Source organism: Colletotrichum acutatum, assembly GCF_030867785.1.
Source record: "Colletotrichum acutatum strain CBS 112980 chromosome Unknown BDZ83scaffold_102, whole genome shotgun sequence".
In the NCBI taxonomy this organism is placed as follows: Eukaryota; Fungi; Ascomycota; class Sordariomycetes; order Glomerellales; family Glomerellaceae; genus Colletotrichum; species Colletotrichum acutatum.
Window position 1 is genome coordinate 48,089 of NW_026849096.1, and position 24,625 is coordinate 72,713.

The 24,625-nt window shown below is 52.2% G+C and overlaps 8 protein-coding genes and 1 non-coding gene across 9 annotated transcripts; 4 read left to right on the top strand and 5 right to left on the bottom strand.

The window, feature by feature from the left end:
- The first annotated feature begins 635 nt into the window (after positions 1-635).
- BDZ83DRAFT_632962 (fungal-specific transcription factor) lies at positions 636-3,519 on the top strand. Its single transcript, XM_060509005.1, has 3 exons — positions 636-1,602; positions 1,662-2,126; positions 2,179-3,519. The coding sequence occupies exons 1-3, from the start codon at positions 991-993 to the stop codon at positions 3,328-3,330; spliced, it is 2,229 nt and encodes a 742-aa protein (XP_060361161.1). The 5' UTR covers positions 636-990; the 3' UTR covers positions 3,331-3,519.
- A 159-nt stretch (positions 3,520-3,678) lies between these two features.
- BDZ83DRAFT_t231 lies at positions 3,679-3,759 on the top strand. Its single transcript has one exon. It is a non-coding gene; the product is annotated as a tRNA-Gly (tRNA).
- A 104-nt stretch (positions 3,760-3,863) lies between these two features.
- On the top strand, positions 3,864-6,743 carry BDZ83DRAFT_632964 (heterokaryon incompatibility protein-domain-containing protein). Its single transcript, XM_060509006.1, has 3 exons — positions 3,864-4,172; positions 4,228-4,566; positions 4,629-6,743. Exons 1-3 carry the CDS (start codon positions 4,168-4,170, stop codon positions 6,628-6,630), a joined length of 2,346 nt encoding a protein of 781 aa, XP_060361162.1. The 5' UTR covers positions 3,864-4,167; the 3' UTR covers positions 6,631-6,743.
- A 213-nt stretch (positions 6,744-6,956) lies between these two features.
- On the bottom strand, positions 6,957-7,814 carry BDZ83DRAFT_733599 (uncharacterized protein; the record flags this gene model as incomplete). Its single annotated transcript, XM_060512921.1, has 1 exon — positions 6,957-7,814. One exon carries the CDS (start codon positions 7,812-7,814, stop codon positions 6,957-6,959), a length of 858 nt encoding a protein of 285 aa, XP_060361163.1.
- Positions 7,815-8,718: 904 nt separating this feature from the next.
- Positions 8,719-9,843, bottom strand: BDZ83DRAFT_795331 (uncharacterized protein). The gene has a single exon (XM_060515837.1). The coding sequence runs from the start codon at positions 9,754-9,756 to the stop codon at positions 8,878-8,880; it is 879 nt and encodes a 292-aa protein (XP_060361164.1). The 5' UTR covers positions 9,757-9,843; the 3' UTR covers positions 8,719-8,877.
- Positions 9,844-10,322: 479 nt separating this feature from the next.
- BDZ83DRAFT_586053 (leucine rich repeat family protein) lies at positions 10,323-13,879 on the bottom strand (the record flags this gene model as incomplete). The annotated part of the gene is made up of 2 exons (XM_060505908.1): positions 10,323-11,963; positions 12,014-13,879. 2 exons carry the CDS (start codon positions 13,877-13,879, stop codon positions 10,323-10,325), a joined length of 3,507 nt encoding a protein of 1,168 aa, XP_060361165.1.
- Positions 13,880-15,423: 1,544 nt separating this feature from the next.
- On the bottom strand, positions 15,424-17,630 carry BDZ83DRAFT_755491 (uncharacterized protein; the record flags this gene model as incomplete). Its single annotated transcript, XM_060514621.1, has 2 exons — positions 15,424-15,999; positions 17,436-17,630. 2 exons carry the CDS (start codon positions 17,628-17,630, stop codon positions 15,424-15,426), a joined length of 771 nt encoding a protein of 256 aa, XP_060361166.1.
- Positions 17,631-21,337: 3,707 nt separating this feature from the next.
- Positions 21,338-23,017, bottom strand: BDZ83DRAFT_795335 (uncharacterized protein). Its single transcript, XM_060515838.1, has 2 exons — positions 22,219-23,017; positions 21,338-22,125 (listed from the first exon to the last, which is right to left on the bottom strand). The coding sequence occupies exons 1-2, from the start codon at positions 22,697-22,699 to the stop codon at positions 21,596-21,598; spliced, it is 1,011 nt and encodes a 336-aa protein (XP_060361167.1). The 5' UTR covers positions 22,700-23,017; the 3' UTR covers positions 21,338-21,595.
- Positions 23,018-23,518: 501 nt separating this feature from the next.
- Positions 23,519-24,563, top strand: BDZ83DRAFT_633002 (uncharacterized protein). The gene has a single exon (XM_060509007.1). It carries the CDS (start codon positions 23,918-23,920, stop codon positions 24,542-24,544), a length of 627 nt encoding a protein of 208 aa, XP_060361168.1. The 5' UTR covers positions 23,519-23,917; the 3' UTR covers positions 24,545-24,563.
- Positions 24,564-24,625: the final 62 nt, after the last annotated feature.

Here is a 24,625-nt window from a genome sequence, read left to right on the forward strand (position 1 = left end):
ATGTTCATGGATCTTTTTTTGGATATTCCCAGCATGTTGAACCTTATTGATATTGATCAAGGGCCTTTTGACACGCCAACTCTTTCCTCTTCGGCAGCTCGTACCGAGGCAAGTTGCCTCTCAGAGCGACTTTGCAACTAATGTCAATATGGCTATCCAACTGGCATCTATGATAGATTGAAGCACAGGGGCTGCAGCCGCGAACATATTATGCAGCAGGGTCCTCGCTGCATCCTTCACGGGCTTGCCCGGTGACATATTTCCACAAGAGGGGCAAACCCCCGAGTCACACATGACATTGAGACATTGAAGCATCGAATCAAAGAAGCCTCTATACCGGTCTCAAAGACGACTGATTAGACAATCGCTCTAGATTTACAAAGATCAGAGAAACCAGGGCCATCAGACAGGTGGTGGCTGGAAAAATCAAGGGACGCCCTACATAGTACGCGTTCGGGGACCTCGGCGAAGCTCAAAGAACTTGTTCAAAGCTTAATACTAGGACGCATGCGGACGGAGTCTACTCCGTCATCAAGCCTTCTGCGGGCGCGCTGACGACGGGAAGAACTGAAAGCGGTCAAGCCATGTCCCATGGTCCACGGTCCATGGGTACAATCAGCCTCCCTAGGCAAACAAGCAGGTGCTGCGGTCTGCCACCGGATTTTGCGCGCTTCATCTCGCACTTTGTCTGGGCGGCTCTCGCACTTTACATCTCGAGTCAGGAAGAGCGGGGCCTGTGGGATAGCTCGCTCGGCCTCGGATCTCTCGTCAGCGCCGAGACCGAGGGATCCTGACCATCGACCTAGAGTCCATCACCCACCTCGACTGAAGGAAGAGCCGTTTGTTGTTCAGCCCCCAGCAAGTTTGCGGCGAGTCGAATAATATTTGTGCAAGCCAAGACAAATTACCAACGGAACTGTTGAATCCAACCTTGTGTGGCGTCGCATCGCATCGGGATCTGGTGTCACCCGGATTCTCCATACCGGCCCCATGGGACCGGATCCAACATCTGCCTCCGGAGCTGCCCGGACCTCACCTACACAAGCACCCGACACGCCGCAGCCGGGCCAATCCCAGCCCCCGGCGGCCCCCGAGGATGAGAGCGTGAGCAACAGCAGCAGCAGCGTGACCCGCCTCGGCATCGGGAGCAGCAACGGTGGCCGGAAAATCGAGCGCTCCTGTCAGCTGTGCCACCGCCGCAAGATTCGCTGCGACAAGAAGCAACCTTGCGCCTCGTGTGCCCGTGGCGGCTTCCAATGTCACTATCCACAGGCGGGCCAGCCGATACGCCGTGTCCGAAAGACCACCATCGCCGACGTTGCCAGCCGGATATCGGACCTGGAGAAGACGCTTGTGGCCGGGGCGGCGAGCCAGCAACAGCAGCAGCTTCCGGCTCTCCGGGCTTCGCCATCGGCCTCCACGCCGGGGACGGCTTTTGGTTTGGGGTTGAAACCAAATCATTTTAATCCATCAGCATCCAGGCCAACGACAGCGTCAGCTTCGGTTCCGCACGAGAAGAGTGTCAACGATGAGATTCTTCTACGGAAGGGATCGTCAAGTCAATACTTTGACGATGTCCTGATATCTCGGGTCATTGAGGAGGTAAGTGATTCTTTCATCCACTCGGTGCATGTGATAGTCGGCTGATAACTCATCAAAAGGAACATGACATTCAATCAGTCCTCACCACACCACAGAGTAGTGAGTCGGCAGCTACAGCGGAGCTATCGCCCTTTAATCCCATGGGCATTCTCTCAGCACCAGATCTCAAACTAGATCTTGCTGAACTCCTTCCTTCAAAGTACGGCGCCATAGAACTGTGGAGGAACTATGTCGACAATATCGAAATTTGCAACAAGATACTCCACCGGCCGACAGCAGAAGTACTCGTCTACACGGCCATCGATGATCCTCGAAACGCGACCGCGGAAGCACTAGCGGTCATGTTTGCCATTTTCTTTGTCTCAACAGTTGTTCTGGAGCCCAACTCGGTCCAAAGCTTCACGGGCGAGGACAAGGTGACGAGCCTCCATCGCTTCAAAACAGGTCTCGAGCAAGCTTTTGCCAAGGCCGACTTTCTCGAACATCCTTCGGTGAAACTACTCGAAGCCATGTCTGTTTACTTGGTATGTATACCTTCACTTGGACCATTCTTTCTTGTGCTGATACTAGGCGCAGGCGGCTCTCAGGATACACAACCCCGGCCGAGGCTTGTGGACGTTGAACGGACTGGCCATCCGAGCAGCCCAATCGATCGGTCTACACCGAGACGGGACTAAGCTCGGCCTCTCACCCTTTGAGTCCGAGATTCGCAGACGTATTTGGTGGCATCTCGTCGCTCGCGACGGTCGAGCAGCGGAGGACTACGGCTTCTCAAATATTTCAAGCTTCAACCCACAAATAAGCGTGAGCTACCCGTCAAATTTGGACGACGGAGACCTGTATCCCGAGATGAAGGAGCTCCCGCACTCTCGCACCGGCTGGACGACGTTGACGCTGGCACTAATCAACATCCAAGTCACTCGCACATGGCACCGTCTAGCGGCCATGGCCTCGTCGTGGGCTGAGAACCCAACACCGGAATCTGTCCGCGCCCAGATCGTCCAAGAACTTCATGAGTATGCAGAAGGCTTCCTTCGGCATTGCAATCCCGTCATTCCCCAACAACGCCAGACCCTCCTCGTTGCGCGGTTCATCATTCGCAAGGTCGACATGGTCACGCGCCAGCAGTGGCTCAACCTCCAGCATCCAGAGGCGCGCGACTCGTTTGCAACGGAGGAGAATCTCCTCCAGGCGCTCGGTATCCTCGAGGACGGCATGAGCTTGGCGTCGGACGAGCTGCTGCGACAGTACCGGTGGTCTATGCAGGCGTATCCTCAGTATCATATGCTTCTTTACGTCCTGTGGCACTTGTGCGTGAAGCCGGAGGGACCGAGTGTCGAAAGGGCATGGAAGGCTGTGGACGATAGCTTCATCCTTCTGAAGAGCGTCAACGCCGGTTTCGGGCCCGCGGCGAAGATGACGGTTCTAGAAACATTGAGAGCCAAGGCAACGGCGATACGACAGGGTCTTGACCAGCAGAACGGCGGTGGCGCCGTCATCGTCGGCGGAGCGACTGCCCACGGTAGCGCCGAGAAAGAGTCGTACCCTACGCCGGGTGGAACTGATGATAGATCAGAAGCGGAGGGCATGGTGGATAGTGGACTGGATAGCATGGCCGCTGCCGATGGGATGGACTGGGCTGGCATGATGCAGGATTTCCCCGACTGGACCACACTGATGAACGAGTTCCAGGTGGATGGTTTGGACTTCCCAAACTATTTGAACTGATTTTGTACGTGCGCGGAGTTTTGGACAGGCAGATACCAATCCCAATCAACCATGGACATTGCGTCTACAGCCTCGCTGGCTTTGGCTTGCTAGAGAGCTTCGCATGAATACTGGAAGCAGTGATGTTGCGGACGTCCCTGGTCTCGATATCGACCACCGCTTCGCCACCTTGCACGCACATATTCCGACTCCAGTCCCCTTGGCCGTCAGTCAAGGGCGTCTGCTTCTCTTCCGCGCGTTCTCGAGCCCTGCCCTGCGCCTCTGCGCGACACCTTCGGGCCCGCGCAAGCCTGCGCACGCCATCTGGTGAGCTTCAATAGCTGACAAAAAGCGATCAAATTTCAACCAGCGTCGATGGTTTAGTGGTAAAATTCTCCGTTGCCATTCAGCAGCGTCGGGGAGCCGGGGGTTCGATTCCCCCTCGACGCAAAGATTTTGCCTAATTTCACATTAATCTTTTGCTGCTTGATATCAGACCATCTTATCCTTTCTCTCGGAATTGCTCTTCTTATTTCCTATGCAAGACGTCTGTAGCCCCTCTGAGAATCGCACAACCATTGTTCCTTGCACAACCGGCCTGTAGGTAAATTCAATAGGAACGTGCAAATGACAATTGGGGCTGGGTGGGGACTTTTTACACTTTCCTCAACGGCCAATGTGCGCATGTTGGCTGCATTCCGCGCCGCTCGGCTGCCTGATCTTCATTCTTGTTGATATCTAGCTAAGGGGAGGTGTTGAGCACATGCCTCATTGATGATCTATATTCCCGGTCACTTTCGAAGCCTAGACTGTCCTTCATCCGTGATCTAGGCTAGCTTCGAGACCGAAGTATCTATCATGGGGTAAGCGTCTGTCGGGGTGTATGCGAAAGAATCAGTACTGATCCAGGTGTCGCAGCTATACACACTATTACAAGGTCAAAGATTGGGGCAGCCCAGCGTGGCAAGCCATTTGGCCTCAGCTGGTTCAAGATGCTCTGCTCATCATAGAAGCATCGGACATCTTCCTGACTGGGCCGGCAGAGTCTACTGATATCATCACCTCACCGATCACGAGCGTAGACGAAGGCATTGTTTTCAACGGGGTGGGAATTGACGGTCACGACACTTTTAATTTTTGCCGTGAAGACCAAAACCAGAGGCAGTTCATGAAAACAGCAGAAAAGCCATACGACCTTCCTGTTGCTTGCATACTTTTGAGGGCTTTCGTCCTATGCCCACAAGGCATAAAAGTCTAGTTGGTACCCTCTAAATTGCTGCATGTGACGAAGGGACGCGACTAATATCTCTCCACCTTAGTTCTGATGGGAAATGGGATGGGCTTCTATGGAAAGCTATCCGCAATCTTCATGATACCTTATGGCCTGAAGACTCTTTACAGTGTCCTTGGCAGGATTACGACGAAGATGACTTCTGGGAGGATGAACAACCACAAGGAATTATTGGGATGCTCGCACAGAGATCGACACCTAAATCGGGCGCCACTGGTATCAATGAGAAGGAGCAACAGAGCACGCAGCAACATCTTTCGAAGACTAGGGAGGACAGCAAATATTTCCTTGCCTCGAGAGCTGGGTACACGATTACAACGGCCCAGTTGAAGCCTATCAATGGCTGGCTCCGAAACTGCGAGGAAAATCCTGATCACAATCATTGCATCGCAAATCCATTACGATGGCATGATATCCCTGGCATCTGCTTTCGACTCATTGACATTCAGAAGAGAAGCATTGTCGTCGCCCCTGAAGGATGCTCCTTTGCCATTCTAACATACGTCTGGGGTGGTGTCGAACAGCCCAAACTGGAAGAAGCAAACGTTGATAAATATTCGCGCGACTATGGGCTAAATTCAATCTGGGGGAAGATTCCAACGACAATAAGAGACGCCATACTCGTGTGCAAAATTGTTGGGGAAAGATATCTTTGGGTTGACGCGCTCTGTATAGTCCAGGATTCTCTCCGCGATGTAAAGGTTCAAATATTACGAATGCGCGAGATCTACTCCGCCGCCAGGCTTACCATTGCAGCAGTCTCGGCAGAGAATGCCGGAAAGGGGCTACAAGGAGCCACCACGGTAACATCTTCAACAATATGTGACTCTATCGATGAGCTGGATATTATCTTGGAGCGTTCGCCTTGGGGAAATCGGGGTTGGTGTTTCCAAGAGAAAGTACTCTCACACCGGGCTATTCTCTTCACGTCAGCTGGGGTATCTCTGCAGTGCCAAGAAACAACGATCAAGCTGGACGGTACTCGTCTTGCCGACTCCAAGGCAGACACGGCTCTCCATAGGTCGCAGCGGGTAGGAGGCCTTTTGGGTATCCTTCCAGGAGAAGAGCTGGAAACCTTCTTGTGTGCTGCAGAGCACTACTCGAAACGGGCTTTCACGAAGAGTGAAGATAAAATTTCAGCCTTCCAAGGCGTTCTTCAGAAGTTCAAAGCAAGTCTTGACGGGGAAGAATCAACGTTTCATTATGGCTTGCCATCATGCGCCTTTGACCAAGCCATTTGCTGGCGGACAGCAGATCATCGCCCGCAAGTACGGAATCCAAACTTTCCCAGCTGGTCATGGCTCGGATGGGACAACAGTGTCACATTTGACAGGGCCATACTGAGAAACGCCCACACGCGCCAAATGACAGGAGATGAACGAGGTCAAATTGTGGTAGTAGGCCGTGGTATTGAGGTGCGCTATCCTAGCCATCGCTATCGGAAGCCAGCTGCTCTTTCCTGGGTCCCGCATGCAGAGGATGGCATCTTCGGATTTCCTTCTAGCGTAGTATCAGGGTTCTTCAACAAGCTCTCTCTCGACTTGGTGGCAAGCATCACAGATCTCCGCATCTCGTCAACGCCCAGGAAGATTGAGGGCTCAAATGGTCTTTATGCTGTATACTCAGCTATCTGCAAGGAGCTATCCCTCTCCCTACTGCCTCCCTACGGAATATATCCAAATGACACCCATCCACGGCACGGTGGTCAAACATTGAGGACCTATGATGCCAATGACCACAAGAATCACGAAGCCTGTGACGCAAAGGACCCTCTCGGTTTTATTTGGTTAGATTGTGCCTGGAGAGAAAGCCGTCCCAAGGCCTTGTACATGGAGTTCATGGCCCTTAACGGTCATCCGGGCGCAGAGGGTTCTGCGGGCTGGCACATCACTATGCTGATGTGCCTCTTGAAGTCTGATCCCTGCAAGAAGTGCTATTCCTATGAACGGCTTCAAGTCATGGACTGCTGCATTCCAGAGGCAACTTGGATGAGGATTGGAACAATGACAAAGTTACCCTCTATCTTTTAAGCAGCGTCAAAACAAACTTTGGGTAGGGCTTTTAGATATTATAGAAGAGCGTAGAGACACCAGGGTAGCAGCAATGGGTATATTGAGCCGATTGCGGCCGATTTGAGTTGTGATTCTTCTACTCAGTGACTAGAATGTCATCGATACGCGGAATTTGTGTGCCAGAATGCCATGCAATAAGTCCCTATATCAAGGGACCGACGGTGTACGATAATAACTCCCGATATGCCGTGATCACCGTTTCCATCCCAAAAGTGATCTTCAATGATCTTCGAAGCAAGAAATTCAAGCCGACTGTTGTGCCTGCCGTATGGCAGTCTGACCGCTCAGAGAATCATAGTTTCCCATCCTTCAACCTTTTCGGTCTGCTCGGGAATAGCCTCCAACTTCCGCGTCGTCGTAGCCCTCCCACGCGAGTCTGCTACCGTCGTCTCCACGCTGTCAACCGGAATGACCGTCGGTTGCTGAGCATCACCGTCGTCGGAGTAAGGACTTTCGCTCCCAGTGCGTTCTGTCGACAACGGACCACCGTTGCTGCTGGGGCCCGCCTGATTGAGAGCCCCTTCCATTACGGCTGGTGAAGGAAGCCTCTCATACCACTTGACTGAGGGTATCTCTGTGGCCGAAGGGGAGGTCCGACGATCTGTGGGTGACGGGTCACGGCTATTGGATCCGCTTGATCTGCGGGTACTGGAACGGTCTCTCTCGTCGAAGGGGTTGATGAAGTCTCCCATGGTGGTGTTCTTTCGGAGAACGCCAGAGTTACACTCTTCAAGTTCGATCGTTTCCCATCTATCGAGCTCCATTCCCTCCCTTGGCTCTCCGCTGATGTGACGACTCACGGTTCTGCTCTTCGCGCTGATGTGTCGGAGTGAGTTGATCAACTTGTCGACGACGTCGAAGCCACATTTAGAGGATATAATCAGTAGGAGAGAGAGAGGCCAGAGTATCAAGGCGGCAGGAAGCCACAAGAGGAACAAGACCTTGTGTTGCAGTTTTTTGGGTGAGCTCTCGTACCATCTGGGAAGGAAACGACACCTATTGAGGAAGGCGTAAAAGACAAGCGCCGAGATGGTGTAGACGACGCATGCCGCCCCTATAAGTATGGTGTCCCGGAAGTTGCAATCGTCGTCTCGTATGCCTGCGCTGAGGCCGACACCAGGGGCGGGAGGAGTAGGAGCCATCTTTGTTAGGCTGGGGAAGGAATAGTGGTATTGGATGATGAAAGCCGTGGTGGCTTCAGGCCTCGGTGTCTGGTTTTTGTTTGCTTGGTATTCCTAGTGGGATAATTGCAAGAGAGAGACTGGAGGTGAGAACGAGGTGTTCAAGCACGATGCTGGCCAGGCTGGGACAAACGAGAAGAGTTTATATAGGGTAGAGCATGTCTATCTACGATTGCGTCTCAACGACATAGGGTAAGATGTCACTAATTAATCGGAGATAGTCAGTCTATCCGTTGGTGCCGTGAAGTCAAATTATACCTCTATGGTCAACATCCGCTTTGCATGGCATCTGTCGGGAGCCACAACCTTGCTATGATTCGCCTGGCAAGTTCACTACTTTCAAGCAAACTTTCAGGAACAGAAATTTAGCGTCTTTCGACGCAATGACGGCGGTGGCGCTGGATCGTGTAAGGGGCATCCTGTCCCTCTCCTCTCGTGAAGTCCGTTCAGGTCAGTTGACAATAAGCCTCAAAGGTGTGCATAACTGATGTGTCATAGTGTGGAAGAGATTTCTTCGTGCTCCTTGCAATGCCATGCAGACTGTAGATGATCAACCGCGTTGGGGGCTGTGAGGTAACGTGAAGGGGAAAGAGCGGTGTCAAATCTCTCACGAAGGAAATCTGAAGAAGGAGAAGGAAAGAGGAAGGCCCTTCATGGTTGGCCATGTTCGTCAGAATGGTCAAGACTAGATATTCAGACCAGATATTGAGACTAGATATTGAGACTAGACATTGATACTGCAGGCCGTTCTGGCACGATTCGATTGATGTGAGTCATGAAAGGATCTCACAATGACCAACATACAAAAATCAGCTCGAATTCAAATTTAACCACAAGTGCTTACATGAACTGAATATGTATCAGTATCAGCACTGGCAATAACCAAAAGATATTTCTGTTATTTTTAACTCACTAACTAGCAACTCTTAAGAATGAGTATAGTCAACTTACTCGTGGCCACCAAACAATGTGACCGCGATGCCCTTAGCAGCCCTCTAGCTAGACATGCAGAATTCACCCCCTATTACTTAACAGCGGGAGCATACGGCTTCTGCTCAACCATCCTAGCCTTATACATCCTCCACACCTCAGCCGCAGCCGCCTCATTCTCAATCGCCACGATCTCCGACGCAGTCAGCCTCTGTCCGAGCAACGGCTCCTTCTCAGAGATCTGAGATTTCCTCTTACATTGATTGTCCTGAGCGCGGTTGCCAGCAGAGCAGACGGCACAGGGAGCAATCTCTCGGTCAACGCCTTCAGTAGTTGTGCAGCGCTTGAAGTCATGGCAGATGATGGCCGCAAAGTTGTAAACCATAAAGACAGGCCAGAAAGCGACGACGAAGATGGCGATTTGGATACGGATCAGGGTATCGATGGCCTCGACCGAAAGACACGGCTCCCACCACCAGCCGCCGGAGTAATCGTCCGAAAACGTCTGTGCAGCCGCATACGCCTCGGCAGCGCTCTCAGTCTTGTCCTTCTCCTCCATATGTCCTGCAAACAGGAAGCCGACGTAGAACGAATAACAGAAGAAGAGAGCGCCGTGGAGGAGATACACCGCCGCCGCGATGGCGTTGAAGACTTCGGGGTCCAAGACGTATTGCTCCGAGGGCTCGCGGATGACGTTGCATAAGGTGTAAGCGCTGAAGGTAACCAAGAAGACGGCGTAGAGTATGACGAGGCCGAGGGCTGTGGCATCGAAACAGGTGAGGGGTTCAGAGTCCTCGTCGGTAGTGGTTCCCTGGGATGGCGAGGGCAACTGCTTCTCCTCATCGTAGTTCATATCGCAGCCAAATTGTTCGCCGGAGGCTTTGACGATGTGGAGGTAGTCGGTGTAGAAGGAACTGACGTTCTTGATGGGGCGGGACGTAGCCGCGCGAACTGAAGCCATTGCTGTTGCCATTGTGATAGGTTGTGACGGATGATACGGTGTAGCAGAGAAGTCAGACGAAAGAAATTTTTCTTGTTGCTTGTAGAACGGACCTGTATCTGATGAATGTGAGATGCTGGATTGAACAGTAGGCTTTCATGTCGAGGAGTTGGATGCGATGTTTAATATCTCACGAAGAAAGGATCGGAGAAAGACTTCTGCACAGTCTCGAGGACCTCTCTAGCGACACACGCTAGAAAGGCATCGGGAAAAGTCAATACGAAGCAGACATCAAAAGACCGTTGGAAACAGAAACCTTGCTGGGGCGGAATGCCACCGTCCCATATTATATCTATAGTATTATACAGTACTGGTACAGGATATCAGGCGATGGCGATCGCAAAGATTTCCCCTCAACTCCATGGAAAGCTCAACATGGTATCGTGGTGTCACGAGTAAGAGAAAAGTATGTGCGTGAATCGAAACGACAGCTCCCCAAAGCCCTAAAGCAGCCCCCAATATTCAACCCGAATGGAACCGAAAAGCCTTTTCCCCCTTAGCCTCCCTGCAGTGATGCTATGCCCTCCCAGCCAGTGCGTTCAGTCTACATCATCGAGGCTGGTGTCGGAAGTGTTACCCGTGTCACCCTCGCTAACCTTCCACGATGCCATCTCCGCTACTGGCACCCGCCCTCTCAGCCACCGCAGGGTAGCGTCCGTACCCCGTTCAAGAACATTCCACCTAGGAACTCTGAAGCGGTTGCCAGCCACCTCTAGACGCTTGAGCCCGCCAGTGCCACCTAGAAGGCCAAGTCTCGGGTTCAAGTGTGCAATGTCGTTATTACCAGCATCGACAACCTCCATGCCCTTGATGGTGTCTGGGTCGAGCTCGATCAAGTGGTTGTTTGCTGCCAAAAGGACGACGAGCCTGGGGAAAACTGAGCGCAAGTCAGGCGGAAGGGCAGTGATGCGATTCAACGAAACGTCCATCTTCTCTAGCTGCGGGGCAACCAAGTGCGTAGTCAACGGTGAAAGGCTGGTGATGTGGTTGCTGACAAGGTTCAGCTCACGCAAGGCCGGTAAGTCAAGCTCCTCTGTCAGATAAGATTCGCCAACCAGTTGGTTATGCGCAAGAGACAGGGCAGCAAGAGAATCGGCGAAGAAGGACAGAGAATTCGGGAAGCAGGTGAAAAGGTTGTGATGCAACTGGATCTCAATGACCCTGTTGTCGGCCGCGACCTTGGAACACACCACAGGGTGCAACGAAGCTGATTTGGTATTTGATCGGTCTAAAACGCCTTGCTTGACGGGCCATGTCTCGTTGGCTAGCGTTTGCGAACGCGCTCTTGCTGGTGATGTCGGCGAAGAAGTGGGAGGCGTAGCGAAGTCATCCTCGTCCGAGTGGTTATCGCGAACTAGAGGTTCAGCTGGTGCGGCAGTGGTGTCGGGTTGGATGTCGTGGGGTTCGTCAAGGTGTTCCTCATTGGGTACAGCAGTCTCCTCGTCCTTGAACGGTGGAGGCGGCTCAAGCCTGCCGGCCAGGACTTCCTTCAGCTCTTCCGTGGTGGCAGAGACAAACTTCTTGTCGCGCAAGGGGTTGCCAGCGAGTCGAATCATGGTCAAGTTATCCATCCTGCTAATCTCAGGTGGTACTACACGGATGTCGTTGGCAGAAAAGTCAACGTGTCTAAGCTTCTCGAGAGCGGTGAAACCTTTGGGGAATTCAGGAATAGCGTTCTCGTCGGCGTTCAGGGTCATGAGGCTACACCAGGAGCTGACGTCGGGTAACTCTTGTATGCGGTTCATCGAAATGATGAGTTGATGGACAACAGGCAGGTTTATGACTGATCCTGAAGGTACCAAGCGTGTCAACTGGTTGCATGATAGGTCGAGCATCTGGAGGGTTGGAAGGGACTCGGCTCCGTCTTCAATCAGCGTGCCCGTAAGCTTGTTCTTCTTCACCAGCAATTCCGTCAGCGGGAGCTTGGACAGACTCGCAAAAGGCAGGGATTCGAAGCTGTTCTCGCTCAGGTTAAGAACGCGCAGCCTCGATAGACTTTCGATACCAGGAGGAAGCGATGACAAGTTGTTTCCGTGCAGGTCGAAGATTTCGAGGTTCTCGAGATTGGAGAAAATGGGGTCTAGAGGTCCGTAAAGAAGATTGTTGGCGAGCTTCAGGTCTCGGAGGGCTTTGACTTGAGTGATGACTTCGAGGCAGTTATTTGCAAGGCGATTTTGCGACTGGTTTTGTTAGTCAAGCTTGACACTCAGGGTCGCATGTGTTGACTTACCAAGTTAAGAGATGTGAGCAGAGGAAGCTGTCTCAATCCCATCGGCAAAGAGATTAGCGAGTTGCCGTGCAAGTCCATCGCCTCCAAGCCGCCAAAGATGTTGCCGTTCGAGTCTTCATCCTGTGCCATTTCCTCAGCTGTGACATCTGGGAAGATGGTATCATCGATAGTCTCCAACTCATTATCCGCAGCTACGAAGCGAGTCAGATCGACAGTCTCAGCCCATGAGCCATCGTAAGTGCCCATGGACTCTGAGTCGTACATCTTGAGAACCTCGACGGGGATCTCCTTGAGACCCATGGCCGCGATGTTAAGCCTGCCACTGCTGCGGGCAGTGCCGAGTCGCTGCTGAATAACCTTCTTCTGAGAGTTCTCCGATCTCTTGGTGTTGAAAGGGTCTTGCGTGACAGCGATGCCAAAGTCGAACCCGTCGTCCTGTGGGATGATGGGTGGCTCAGACTGGGCTGGCGCAGCAGGGTCTGCAACCGGCGCTGCGCTTGGAGCTGACGCTGCCTCAGCAGCTTGTCGATCTGCAGCGCGCTTGGCTGCCCGAGCCTTGGCAATCTGTTCCCGCAGAGCGTTGGAGGACTTTGTCGCAGCATTTTCTCCAGATTCTTCGGCATCTTTTGAAGCAGCAGGAGGTGGAGCACCAATCTTAGACGGTCCAGGCCTTCGTAGAGATCCATAAGACTTGGACGGCGTCAGTTTCTTGGGCTGAGGCGAAGCAACAGACGCCGCTGGAGCTGGCTGGGTCATTGTTGGCAGGGAAGGCTTCTTGTAAAGTCCTTGGACCGAGGCGCGGGGCTTTAGGGGGCGAGCAGCAAGCGTCTTTGCTCCAGCTTTGGGTGGTGGTGCCATAATGCCAGTTGGTCTCGTTGGGCTGGGGCTCTGGGTGACTGGTATCGCCGAAGTAGTCGACGGTCCGGAAGGTGACGACTGAGGCGTAGCTCTCAGCGATGGTGCTCGGAGAGAACGAATGCTAGATACACGGCGAGCCGGTGTGCCCTCAATGGCGCCCAGAGGTCGATACGCGTTTGCAGCCGGTCGAGCATTGGCGAATGGATTCTCTTCAGCACCGGAGCTCGAACCTGGTCTGCTGTGCCGTGACGTGGGCCGCATGGAGCCATCGGAGGTGTAGCTTGAGCCAGGTCTTGAGTGGCCGCTGCCAGCGCGTGAACGGGGTCGCATGGTGCCATCTGGGTCGAAGAACGTGGACGTCTTCTTACTGAGAGAAGGGGAGGATTGTAGTTGCTGAAGGGTCTCGATTGTTCGTTCAGAGAGGGATGGACGAGGTTTGAAGGGTGTCGTCCTCAGCGTATCAAAGTCTGGAAGATCAGGTTCGGCATCATCGTCGGCAACTTGTGGGCTGCTCGTGTCTTTGGTCAAGGTGATCGGATCGCCCAGGCGACTTGAGCTTGGGGTAGCAACATTGTCTTCTGACGGGCTTCGCGTAACGCTTGTCGAGCGCGGAGTGAATGATCGCTGGGGTTCTTCTGGAGGCGTAGGGGGTTTCTGGATTATCGTCTCCTTTGATTGCAGTCGGGGCACGCTTCGGGAAGATCTCAGTGTAGCAGCAGGAGCTCTCAGTTCCGTCTTTCTCGTGGTTGGAGGCTGGATTTCGCGTTTCGGTCTTGTAGGGATGGTGCGAGGTTCCGGTTGCTTGAGAGCAGCGGCTGGAGCCAATTGGTCTCGTGAAGCAGCTGGACGGAGGCGGGGATTCCGTATACTCGAATTCAGGCCTTCTCGCGATGGGGATGGTCGAACAGCGGGAGCTGGAGCGGGAGCTGGAGCTGCCGTTCTCGGGAGAGGCAGACGGGACATGCGAGGAATCCCACTAGGCCTCCCAGGCGCCTGCTTCTCGTCCATTCTAGCGGATATGGTATGTGTCCTACAGCTCTGAGAGCATGAAGAAGGTCGACAAAAGGCTTCCTGAACGCTCAGGAGCGTGGAATAAGAAGAAGTTTGGGGGAATAATTCCTGTGGAAATATCGAAGTTTGCGCACTGACAGTCGGCAATGGTCTAGCGTTGCTTTGGCGCGTGGGAAGCTGCTCCGTTTGCTCCTAAACGGGTCGGGAACTAACGAAGGTAATTTCAAGTTGGGATGACGCAACGTCGCGGTTTCTCGTGTGCCAAACGGGCAGATTCGCGTTCGAGTAGCTGTTGATGGTCGAGTTCAAGTCAGCTTTTCGGATCGCGTTTGTAGTTTGTGCACGCACGAGATGCAGAGAAAGAAGAGGAAGCAAACAATGGCAAACCTACCACGACGTCCTCTCTCCCGTCGCAACGGACATTGGATGGACCCTCTGGACCTGGGGCCTTGTCAGGCGAGAGTGATGAATCGGAAATCTGCAAGAGAACAGACAATAATGACCAGGGGGGTGAATTCTTGGGATCGACAAGGATGGTCGATTTGCCCAATTTCCCGGCACGAGGAACGACGTTCCCGGCGCCTTCTTCCCCGACCAATTGCAGCCATCGCAGCATCTTCGGCTGCTGACGTAATGCCCCCCTTCTGCACTGTTTCGGGCCTCGCTTAATTCTAGCGCCAACAGGTGAGCAACGGTTCCTGCATGTCTCGACTTTGTTTCTCCCAAAATCTCCACTGTCGATTGAGGGGCAGAAATTCATAATCAAGCCAAAAGACCAGGGGAAAATGAGCTGAGAAAGGGACGGCGTGTTTCCTGCTGATGCCCAACGTTGATAGGGCTCATAAAATTTGTGTGATTCGTGAAGGTGAGAGGATGGGCGAGCTGCCCTCTGGTAGGTAGTGGTGAGGCAGGATAGAAGGATGAACTTTGGCCTACCTCTCTTCTTCCCTTTCCCCCTTTTTTATGTAGGTTTATTTCGTTTGATGTTTTTTTTTTGGCTTTTCATCGGTTATCTCTCGATCTGTACCGTGGAAGGATACCTGCTTGATCGAAAGTCAGCCTCTTGAACTCTGATAAAACCTGAAATGAGGGAAGAAGCCAGTTTCAAAGCATCTGCGGCAGCCGGCAAGCCCAGACGAACGAACCCAGGCAGCCAGGGAAGCCCCTGGTCCCCTCAGTCTGGAGTTGAGGCCGTCCAGCGACAGCAACTCTTTCGTCTCACCTCGTCCCTCAAAAGCTTCAGGGATGGCTAGGACTCTCCCCCGCGCAGTGATATCGGAAGATTCGATATGGCAGTTCAGATCTCGCGTGACGTCGTTCAATCCACCCTCTATGGTCCAGATCCGTCTGCTTTCGTCCCGAGTTGCGATGTTGAACACCATCTGGCTTACCAACTCGACCAAAGAAGCACACCAGGTGGATGACGCAAGGGATGGAAGGAGACAGGAATGAGATGACTTACAGATCCTCCCGCCGTCCTGCCCCTCGGCCTCATACCGGTATACTCTCCCCTATACCCGGCCGGGGGCTCCGGACCCGGGCTAGTGGTCGTAACCCGCTTCGCCAGAGCGGAGCCACATCATTGTCGGCTTCTTCGCCACAAGCCAGGCGTCTCTCGAATTGTACGCCTGGCTACGAAGGTCTCGGCGCATGATACACCGGTTGCATGTGCGCGAATTCGCGCGGGCACCAACGTGGTCGAAGAAGTAAGGGGCCAAGAGCCACTTGCCGCAAGTACCGCACCAGCGCAGGTCGCCGACTGTCCCAGGACGTCCCCCAAGAGATCTCTCGGTGCTCAGGAACAGAGGGTCTTCTGTCGGAAGCCAGGGTACCCAGCCCGGCAGACCCCAAGAAGGGCCAATGAGGACCTTTTCAGTGGCCCAGAAGCCGGGCGGGAGGACGGCTGGGCGGTTGGTGATTTCGATGAAGATTTCAACCGGACCGCGGGCGACCGCAGGCTCGTAGGGGAACTCTCGGGTTAGACCGTAGAGGAGAAGCTGCCCGTTGATTTCATCCCAATAACAGATTTGGTCACCCGACCTCCTGGCTAGATCAAACTGCCAGTGTAGCGTTATATGATGAAGTCGACCGTCAACGATGGTGAACAGGTCTGGGATCTGTATCGAGGAACTTTAGCCTAAAGTCATCACTTGACATGTACCTCACTTACTGGACGGTAGCTCATCCTGAAGGCTCCGATGATACTGCTCTGATACGTTGTACTTCAGGTTGCCGACAGAATGTTGGACGAGTAGAGAAGGTTCTTGAGATGGCTGGCAGAAGGTGGAAGAAACGACGAGCTTTTGACAACCAAGAAATTTCCGCTCGTAGGGGAGATCAAAGGTCCTCCAGCTGTTCGGATCCTTCTTTTCACCTGGGACAGCACTTGATTCACTGGGTGTGGTTTTCATCCGGCCGGGCAGTTGGCACCACGCCTCTCGTCCCTTGTGGCTGCCTAAGCATAGTCTCATCGTAGGACGAAACGAATAACCAGGTGAATCGACATGCCGAGATGAGCTTCATCCGTTTGCCCATCGCCCATTCCATAGAGATATCGTCCCACAAAGTTGGCATCTGAAAGAGAGAAGGATGAAATCGTCGAATGGCTATCAAGAGGTATATCAAAAGACTTGGGGCATGAGAGACGATTCGAAAAGGGCGCCAAGGACAGAAGGCTTCCATGGAGTTCAAACACTGATGACTCAAAAGAATGAAAAGCGGAAGGCTGGCATCAGTCGAGATTACAGCCCGTAAATAGAAGATCAAAGGATAACACACGAGGACTACACCAAAGGGCCGAGGCAGCTACCTGATGAATAAAATTTTGGAGCTGTCATCTGGTTGTCTGCCGAAGCTTCGAGGAACAAGGGCCGTATCGCCGACAGGCCTCGAAGTTTCTGCCATGATGGCAAGCCTGCTCCAGAGGAGTCAAGCCACGACGAAGAATCAGGACACTTCGTTATGACAGGCCGATGTATAGGTATGATAGAGAAGAGAGCCAGGTATCATCACTCAGGTTCCATTGAGCTTGCCGTCGTCCATCAGGTTCGTGAGGCTTTTGGCCAAGGGAGTATTATGCAGTGCGGACAGAACACCAACAGTGCGAGACATGTCTAGGACTATGAAGCGGACCGGCTGGAAGATCGGTGCTGGTGATAGGTGGAGCCTATCTTAATGGCTTGTCATCAGCGACACGCAAGTTTGATATCATTAGCAAGGGAAGTTTGCTTCAGGATTTCAGAGAGAAAACAAGTATGCTCATTGAGTTCCATAGGGGGTATCATAGACGATCAGGCAAAGCCCTGTCTAGTTACGTTTGCGTCAGACTGCTTCCTCCTTTCGTAAAGAGCAAAACTCCATCATAATAGCCTCGCAATGTTCCGAACCAAAGAAAAATAGCGTGTGAAATAGCGGCCTATGCCTAGGCACACATTAGACATTATCACGCTGTAAGAGAAAACATGAAGTTTCCACCAAGGATCGACCGGGCTTTCCTCATCGTGCGCAACAACTACCCCGCATGGGATGACAGCTTTAGGCACGAAAGCCTCACCCAAATTGTAGCGATGCCAAGAGCAGGAGCGTTGCGACCACAGTTGAACTTCCCGCCGTTGATGAGAGCAACTGGCTCTGGTTCGGGTCCAGGTCTGAGTGAGTGGAGGCCTAACAACTTGTGGAGGATGAACGCTGCAGCGAGGATAGGCGGTGTCGCAGAATCGATGTCCGGGTCGATCGGGCTGAACTTCATGATAGGAACTGAAGTAAAGAGAAATCGCCGCATTAAGGGTATTGCGAGGAGCAGATGATCTTCGTAACGCGTTCGGGAAGGGACCGTGGTGTGATCGTGGCTTCGTCAATTGCTTCGGCTTCGACTAGAACCGACCAAAGAACAAGGAAATCCGCATCTTCAGTGTCTAGCGCACAGAGAGTTAGTGACGATGAACATGGAGGCTTTGGTTGCGGCGTTTTCGGAGGCCATCCTAGAATTGTCGCTTACCTCGGCTCATACAAGCGGAATCGCTGTGTCTAGCGTCTTTCCAGCTCTCAACATTTGTATGCGTGACCGCTCAGCTCGAACCGAAAGCAGGAAGGCTGCCGGACTGAAGCTGTGGGACGCCGTTCCTCACAACCACGGAGCCGGTTCCGGAGGCCGTTCGCTCTCCGGGAGACGTGATGCTGAGGGGGCTGGTGTACGGGATCTGCGCCGCGGCCATAAGGCGCTGCGTATGTTCGTACATGGAGAGGGTGTAAGCGTCCATGCTGCCCGAAAACTGTCGGGTCGTCGAGGTAGAAGAAGTCGAGGTAGACGAGTTCGTGGTAGTCGAAGCGGGACGGGGGATTTGCGAAGACATCTTTGGAAGTTTATTCTGCAAGTTTAAACCGTTTAAGGGCTGCGTACGACTCAAGTTAAATCGCGATGAGAATGTGTCCCTGGATAAGGTATTTATAAATGCAGATCTCCTTTTCCCGCAAAACCCCGTGGCTGCGGACTGGCCGTGTGTGTACCACTTGACTTGAGACCCAAGCCCGCCCCGGCCTCACCCTTTCAATGATCACTCCACTGCCAGATTGAAACCTTGTCCAACTTTCTAGTCTCCAGGGACCTCAGAAAAACCTGATCCGGCGCTGGAAAGGATGGGGTGGTGAGCAGCGCCCAATAACCGCATGCATGTTCCCTGTCTAGTGTCACGCGGGGACCCTCAGGCGAAGGGGGAAAAACCAGGCCGTCTGCGCCGTTCCCCCTCCTTCAGGTCTGGTCGTCGTTTGCGTTCCCGCCCTCTTGTCTCTCTTTTCCGCGTCTTCGCCCTGGAATCGGGCCTGTCAAGCGTCCGGCAATTACTGTCAGGGTCCATTGCTATGCCCCCCTTGGGCCCTTGAGTCCTTAAACCGTTGGAATGATCGCCGTAATACCTTAATTGTGGCTGTATTCGTCCCATGTATCCAATCAGTGTTCCCTATTTTCGATTCTGGTGCCTTGGACCCCTCTTTCCCCGGGCATATGAAGGATGGCGAAGCCACACTGGCCAATGCTAATTGTCATACTAAAGTCCAGCCAGTTCAGAACAGCAGCCCGGAGAGCGCGACTTTGCTCACTTCCTTGCGGAGCCACGACAACCACGTCAGTCAATGCCTGACAGCTCTCGAAGAACAAGCGGGGGTTATTGACAATTTACTGTTGTTGATGAGCAAGGGGCCATGTGACGGCCACGATGTCATCGTCATGCTCACGTCACCACTTTTCTATTGAGCACAACCATACGGAGTACATTGTATCCAGTCTGTCGGGCGTACCCGTACCTCGGGATCTGGATCTTAGTAATGAATGATCATCACAGCACCGACACTCAAGTAGCTGAAGAAGAAGCTGAAAAAGCCATGGAGCCAACATCAGCTGTGAGTGGTGATGTTTCTCCATCTGCTGTTCGTGGTCAGGACAAATCGTTGGACAACGGACCATTTCCTCCTGGAGGCCGCCGCGCAGTAGGGAGAACAGCTCCGACGCTTGTCCGGCAGGGTCCCGGCTAGATCGGATCTCCTCACAATCTGCTGCAGGTTTATTGAACCCCTGGACGACGGCTCGCTCACGGGCCAACGGAGCCAGCGCCGTCCCGCCTCACCATTCACATCCAAAGTCATGAGAGACTACCTATGCGCACTTCAATTGTGGTGACCTTGTACGACAGGACGCTCACAAAGCGCCTGACATTAGACGCGTCTAGACCGGAGCAGAATGTCCTCTGTGAAAGAGCATCTCGAATCTGGTGACGCCCATGACAAGTTGCCAACTATGCCTACCTAGTCGCGGTGCCGGAGTTAATGCTGACAAGTGTCCCACAAAGAAAATAAGCGGGCTGAGCCACCAACGCAAGCCACTTTGGCCGGAGTTGGCTGAAGAGAAGACAAGTGCGGTGTGAGACATATGGCCCAGTTACGGAAACATGTTCAGGGGACTTTCGTTACTTTTGATGAATATTCTATTTCACCATTGGCTCAATCCATTGTATTAGCTTGCGACACCGAAAGGCATTCATCGGAGGCATCTATCACGCCTACGCGTAGTCGTATGTATGACTGGGGGTGGAGCAGGTCCTGTGGCTGAGAAGTAGGCATTTTGGATGAGAGCGCTGTATACGTCATAGCCATATCCATGTTCTGGTGAAGAGCCATTTTGAGAACAAGAAAGACTCAACAAAGACCAGGTTGTCTCCTACAGGACACTTGGGCTACGTAACATTTGACCCAACTTCATATCGTATTTTGGCCTTGTTTTCGAATTCCATCAACCCGAATCCCCTGCAAGAGCCCAGTCATAAAAAATGTATACCTAGACCTTTGGGAATATCTCAATGATTACGGAGTACTGCCTTGAATGAATGGGCCAAAGACTCTCCTTGCCGAAACACCGATGGTATACCAGCATGAATCACGCGAAGCCACGGATTCAATCGTATTGTTGTGACCCGTTTGTTCTTTCGCTACAAACCAATGTTGGCTGGCCTTGATCTTCGATGTTCTTAGGCATCAGCAATCCGAGCAACAGCTTAACTGCCCAATCAGGGATTGCGGCAGATCACTGCACATCATGGAAGGAAGCACCCTGAACACAGTGTTACAAAACTCGGTAAGCCCTGTCTCTTCTTCTCAGAAGATCAAGGGCCGTTTGAATTCAGATAACTTGATTCGTCGATTGAAGCAGCCTCAGGATCCTGGCATCCGTGGGGATACCCGAGCAAGGAATCGACACCAGAATCCTGTTCTTCGTCAATAACTGGCCTGATTTCTTTCTCTAGTCCGCTCCTAAAGACACGGCACTTTTCCTGCTACCTTGCTCGTGTAATCGTCCAGACGTTTCCCATTTCTATCTGTTGGTCATTTGGCCTCTTATCCGTCGAGTTATCCGAACGCTGCTCAGAGGTACTATGAAGCAAATCGCCTAAAGAGACCCTGAGCTCTTCGAACCGAGCGGCTGTTTACGTGCCTTGACTCTGACAGAATACCAACCTTTCTATTGACCATTTTATTCTATCACCTACCTATTGAATAAGTAGCCCTCATCGACGCAGGCGGCAGAGGATTTGGAAACTATCGTTCCGGGATCGCCAGTATGAGATCACTGCTTGTTTGGGTTCGTACTTTGCACCAAGCTCCACAAGACTCACGGTGTGCCATACTGTCTACAGAACAAAATGCAGTCAGGGGTAAAACTGACTTCAATGTGAACGCCGAATGACAAGATAACTCAAGTGGTAATATTCACGCTTGGAAGGAAAATAATGCATTCACACATTCCATCAGCGTGAGGAGATGCTCTGAAGTGTGTGACAACTGGGAGGAATGTGTTGCAGCGACTTATGAAGGCAAGAAACAATCCAAGGTCTCTTCGTGAAAACCTGATCAGTCCTCGGTTGGTCCACTTCCGTGGGGCTCACCCAGTGTCTTGACTTGCTGATCATCCCCGATTCATTGATATGCAAAAGTTCACCAGTATGCAATCGAGCCGAGAATACTACCAGATGCTTTGAGACAACGGATTTCCCGGGGACCGCTGGCCATCTTACCGTGTATTCATTACAAGTGTGTCCTGCTTCGGGGCACGATTCAGTGGTTCGTACCCCCCTGGAGGTCTTGCCATGACACCAGACATTCTCGACTGCTTTAGAAATTCTGAGCAATGGTATCTTTCGGCCATCAAAGATCCATCGAAATCCTTGCTCATGCTCCTTCAGGAAACTGCTTGTCAAACATGACTCCAACGAACACCATCAAGACCGCAGCATATGCAAGAGTAGACGCGAAGACTTGATCCAGTTGATCAACACACCCAACAATGAGAAATCCGAAAGCAAAAGTGAACGCCGTAGCAACTCCGAGGTTAAGATACAAGTCTCGTTGAAGTACTAGCAGCCACATAGGGCCGACAAGGAAAGCCCCTCCAACCACTGCGCCCATAATCTTCCACCAAAAGTTGCGACGAAGCACTGCCTTGGCCGATGCGTTCCTTGTCCCGCCAAGAGGCTCCGGGTTCTCTTCATTGCCCCACGGCCCAGTCGGCAGAGCATGGAACTTCATGGACTCGTACGTCATTCGCGGCGGATCGGCGAAGTCTCTAGCTCCTACTCTGTTCTTCCGCATCACCTTGTCGAGAACGTAGCTATCTTGGTAGCGTTCACTCGACGCGACGAAAAAGTCGAATGGTTGCTGAGAGACTTTTGTCATGTACTCATAGTCTTGTACAGCTTGAGCTTCTAACTGTTAGTAATGTACCGAAGCCTGCGCCCCTGATCTGGTGAAGGCTGAACGCGGGATGGACGGAGCGCTTTCTTTAGATTGCTCACTGTATTCTCTAAGCAGACCTGCTAGGAGTTTGCCATCTTTTGCAATGGCTTCTGGCTCCATTGCATTACCCCGGACTTGCATCTCGACTGCCTTATCAACGAGGCCGACTTGCAGAGCTCGCAGATGCATGCGCTGCATCTCTGCAATATTGACGCGGTACCCCCAATCACCCATTTGCAATTTGTTGAGAAGACGGTAAATGGTGTGCAGGACCGGCGGTTTCCTAGACACCAGCCTTACAAAATTCTTCGCGTGGAGTTTGGTAGCAATGTCCCATGCAAATTCGCTGTTAAGCTCGGTCTCATCCATGTCGTCTCTGGTGAATCGCGAAGCATCACTTGGGCTATCGGGTATCTTCTCAGACGGCTCATGTGTTGCTTGCGCGGCTTTCAAGAGAGTGTTGATTGCGTCTTGGACCTTTTTGGCCTCTTCGTTTCGCGTAATTGGCGCATTGCCCTCGGCTATCGGTGGCTGCATCATCGCTCGACTCTGGGGGAAGCCTGCTAGACCGCTGTGCTGTTTTGGCAAAGAATCCCTCCTGGAACCTGAAGGCTACATGTAGGGATTGCATGAAGCCTTCCAAAGGTAGAGTTGAGCTTGCAGGAACTTGATGTGACGACAACGAACAACTTAAAAGGGGATGCTCCAAACGATGAAAGTACTAGCAAGCTACGCTATAGTCTCAGCCTTTAGGAAAGTGCTTGTTTACTTCCACATTGCCACAAAACCCGCCCTTGCCCTCGTGTAAGTTTGGGTCAAGGTTTGAGGATCCCTTGTGGTTTAAGCGAATGTCGCTCGCAATGGATGTGTGCTTTAGCTCCTGAAGCTGAGATGCCCGTACTTAGGATCTTCGTTGTGGCAACGGTATTGGTACAGCGCCACAAAACGCCATGGCGTGGACCAAATACCGTAGTGTTGAATCCAGCCCTCTGATCATCCCACCCGCGTGCCTAAGGTGCTTCCTTCAATGATTATAATAAATAACCTACTCCATACACTATGAGGGCAGCAAATGCCATGGCAAGCCATCCAGAAGCTTGGTTTGCATTCCGGTGCTAGGCATGCATTGGTGTCATTGCAATGTGATACGACGTGCCTCGAGCATAACATTAAAAACGATCCTGGTTGAACATGAAGCTCAGGATAGGGTGATTTTTGTGTTGATGAGTACTAGATGGAACGCGTTCTAGTAGAAAAAAGGGAGTATCCCGTGCCTCTGATAGGCACATGGGTTCAAAAGCTAACAGAGACCGGCAACGACGGTTCGAAACCTCCAACGCGAGGATCGCCCACTATCAAGTCAAGCTGAATCTTAGTGTGGCGTTTTGCTTTTGCCACGTTCCTCAATCCTCAGCCGCAGCTCATGAAGTTGTCGCCTCATCCATAGATTGTCATGTGCTGCAACAGCTGAAGCACCTCAATTGTACATGCTCCGCTGCCTTGAAAGCTAAGGGTCTGATGTGATTTTCCGCGGGTCCCTCTCGTTCTTCCAGGACATCATCTCTACCTAAGTTATCAAACAACCGTCAAGGTTTGATGATTCCCAGAGGGTACTTTGTTACATGACACTTGAAGCCTGAACCGAAATCATCCGCATCGCAACTTGTCCTAGTAGGTTGGTTGAAAGCTGTGAATGACTGCAGATGTGATGAACAACTAAAGCTTTTCAAAGCTAATTCTCACCCAGGCCGAAGAAGAATGGGATTTCTCGAATCAAGATGGTCACCAGTCAACGTAGTGTTCGAGAGCCATAAGTCGCCCGGCAAAGGCGGAAAATTCCTCCTCAGCTACGATTCAGAAAGACACTGCGAATCTCAAGTCAGATTTCTTACTGGACACAAAGGTGTCACAGCAAAGGCAGCGGAGAAGTTGATGGGAGGTCGGACGGTCTGGCAGATCACCGTTGACGGCCTCCTAGTACAAGAAATCCAATCGCCGACTTCTACTGATGGAGTAACGGAACAACATCTTACTGTCCCAAATTCAGATGCAGCGCTTAGAGCAAAACAGTGCCTGGGACTTCCAGATACGAGGGTGGAACGCAGCGAAGACTCGGCCCGGTGGCTGGTCATCGTCAAGTCCACCTTTACGGAAGTGGAATTGGACAGACTTGCATTCTCGGATGTTGAAAGGGCCCAGGTTTCGGTAGTCATGGGGCCGAGGAAACCGAGACCTGTGCCCAAACCAGACTCTCGTATCGAGGAAGAGAGTAATAGAGCTCTCCCTGAAGCTTCCGTCCCTGGACCAATTGTGTCTGTAGAAGAATCCGGCAAGCCAAAGAAAACAGGAGCGGCTAGAGCTTTCTTGAAACGTTTTGGCTTTTAATCCATGTAGAAGATTAGGTACCAAACGTTAGTTTCTATCGTTGGGAATTCCCATGAATACTTATACCATTCTTTCTCAAAT

Bases quoted from the DNA above. Each gene is read 5' to 3' on its own strand.
- BDZ83DRAFT_632962 (XM_060509005.1), top strand. From the start codon at position 991: ATGGGACCGGATCCAACATCTGCCTCCGGAGCTGCCCGGACCTCACCT. The intron at 1,603-1,661 runs GTAAGTGATTCT...ACTCATCAAAAG, and splicing joins TATCTCGGGTCATTGAGGAG to GAACATGACATTCAATCAGT. The intron at 2,127-2,178 runs GTATGTATACCT...TACTAGGCGCAG, and splicing joins AAGCCATGTCTGTTTACTTG to GCGGCTCTCAGGATACACAA.
- BDZ83DRAFT_632964 (XM_060509006.1), top strand. The intron at 4,567-4,628 runs GTTGGTACCCTC...TCTCCACCTTAG, and splicing joins CCACAAGGCATAAAAGTCTA to TTCTGATGGGAAATGGGATG.
- BDZ83DRAFT_795331 (XM_060515837.1), bottom strand. From the start codon at position 9,756: ATGGCAACAGCAATGGCTTCAGTTCGCGCGGCTACGTCCCGCCCCATC.
- BDZ83DRAFT_795335 (XM_060515838.1), bottom strand. From the start codon at position 22,699: ATGATGCAGCCACCGATAGCCGAGGGCAATGCGCCAATTACGCGAAAC. The intron at 22,126-22,218 runs GTGAGCAATCTA...AACAGTTAGAAG, and splicing joins AGGTCTGCTTAGAGAATACA to CTCAAGCTGTACAAGACTAT.
- BDZ83DRAFT_633002 (XM_060509007.1), top strand. From the start codon at position 23,918: ATGGGATTTCTCGAATCAAGATGGTCACCAGTCAACGTAGTGTTCGAG.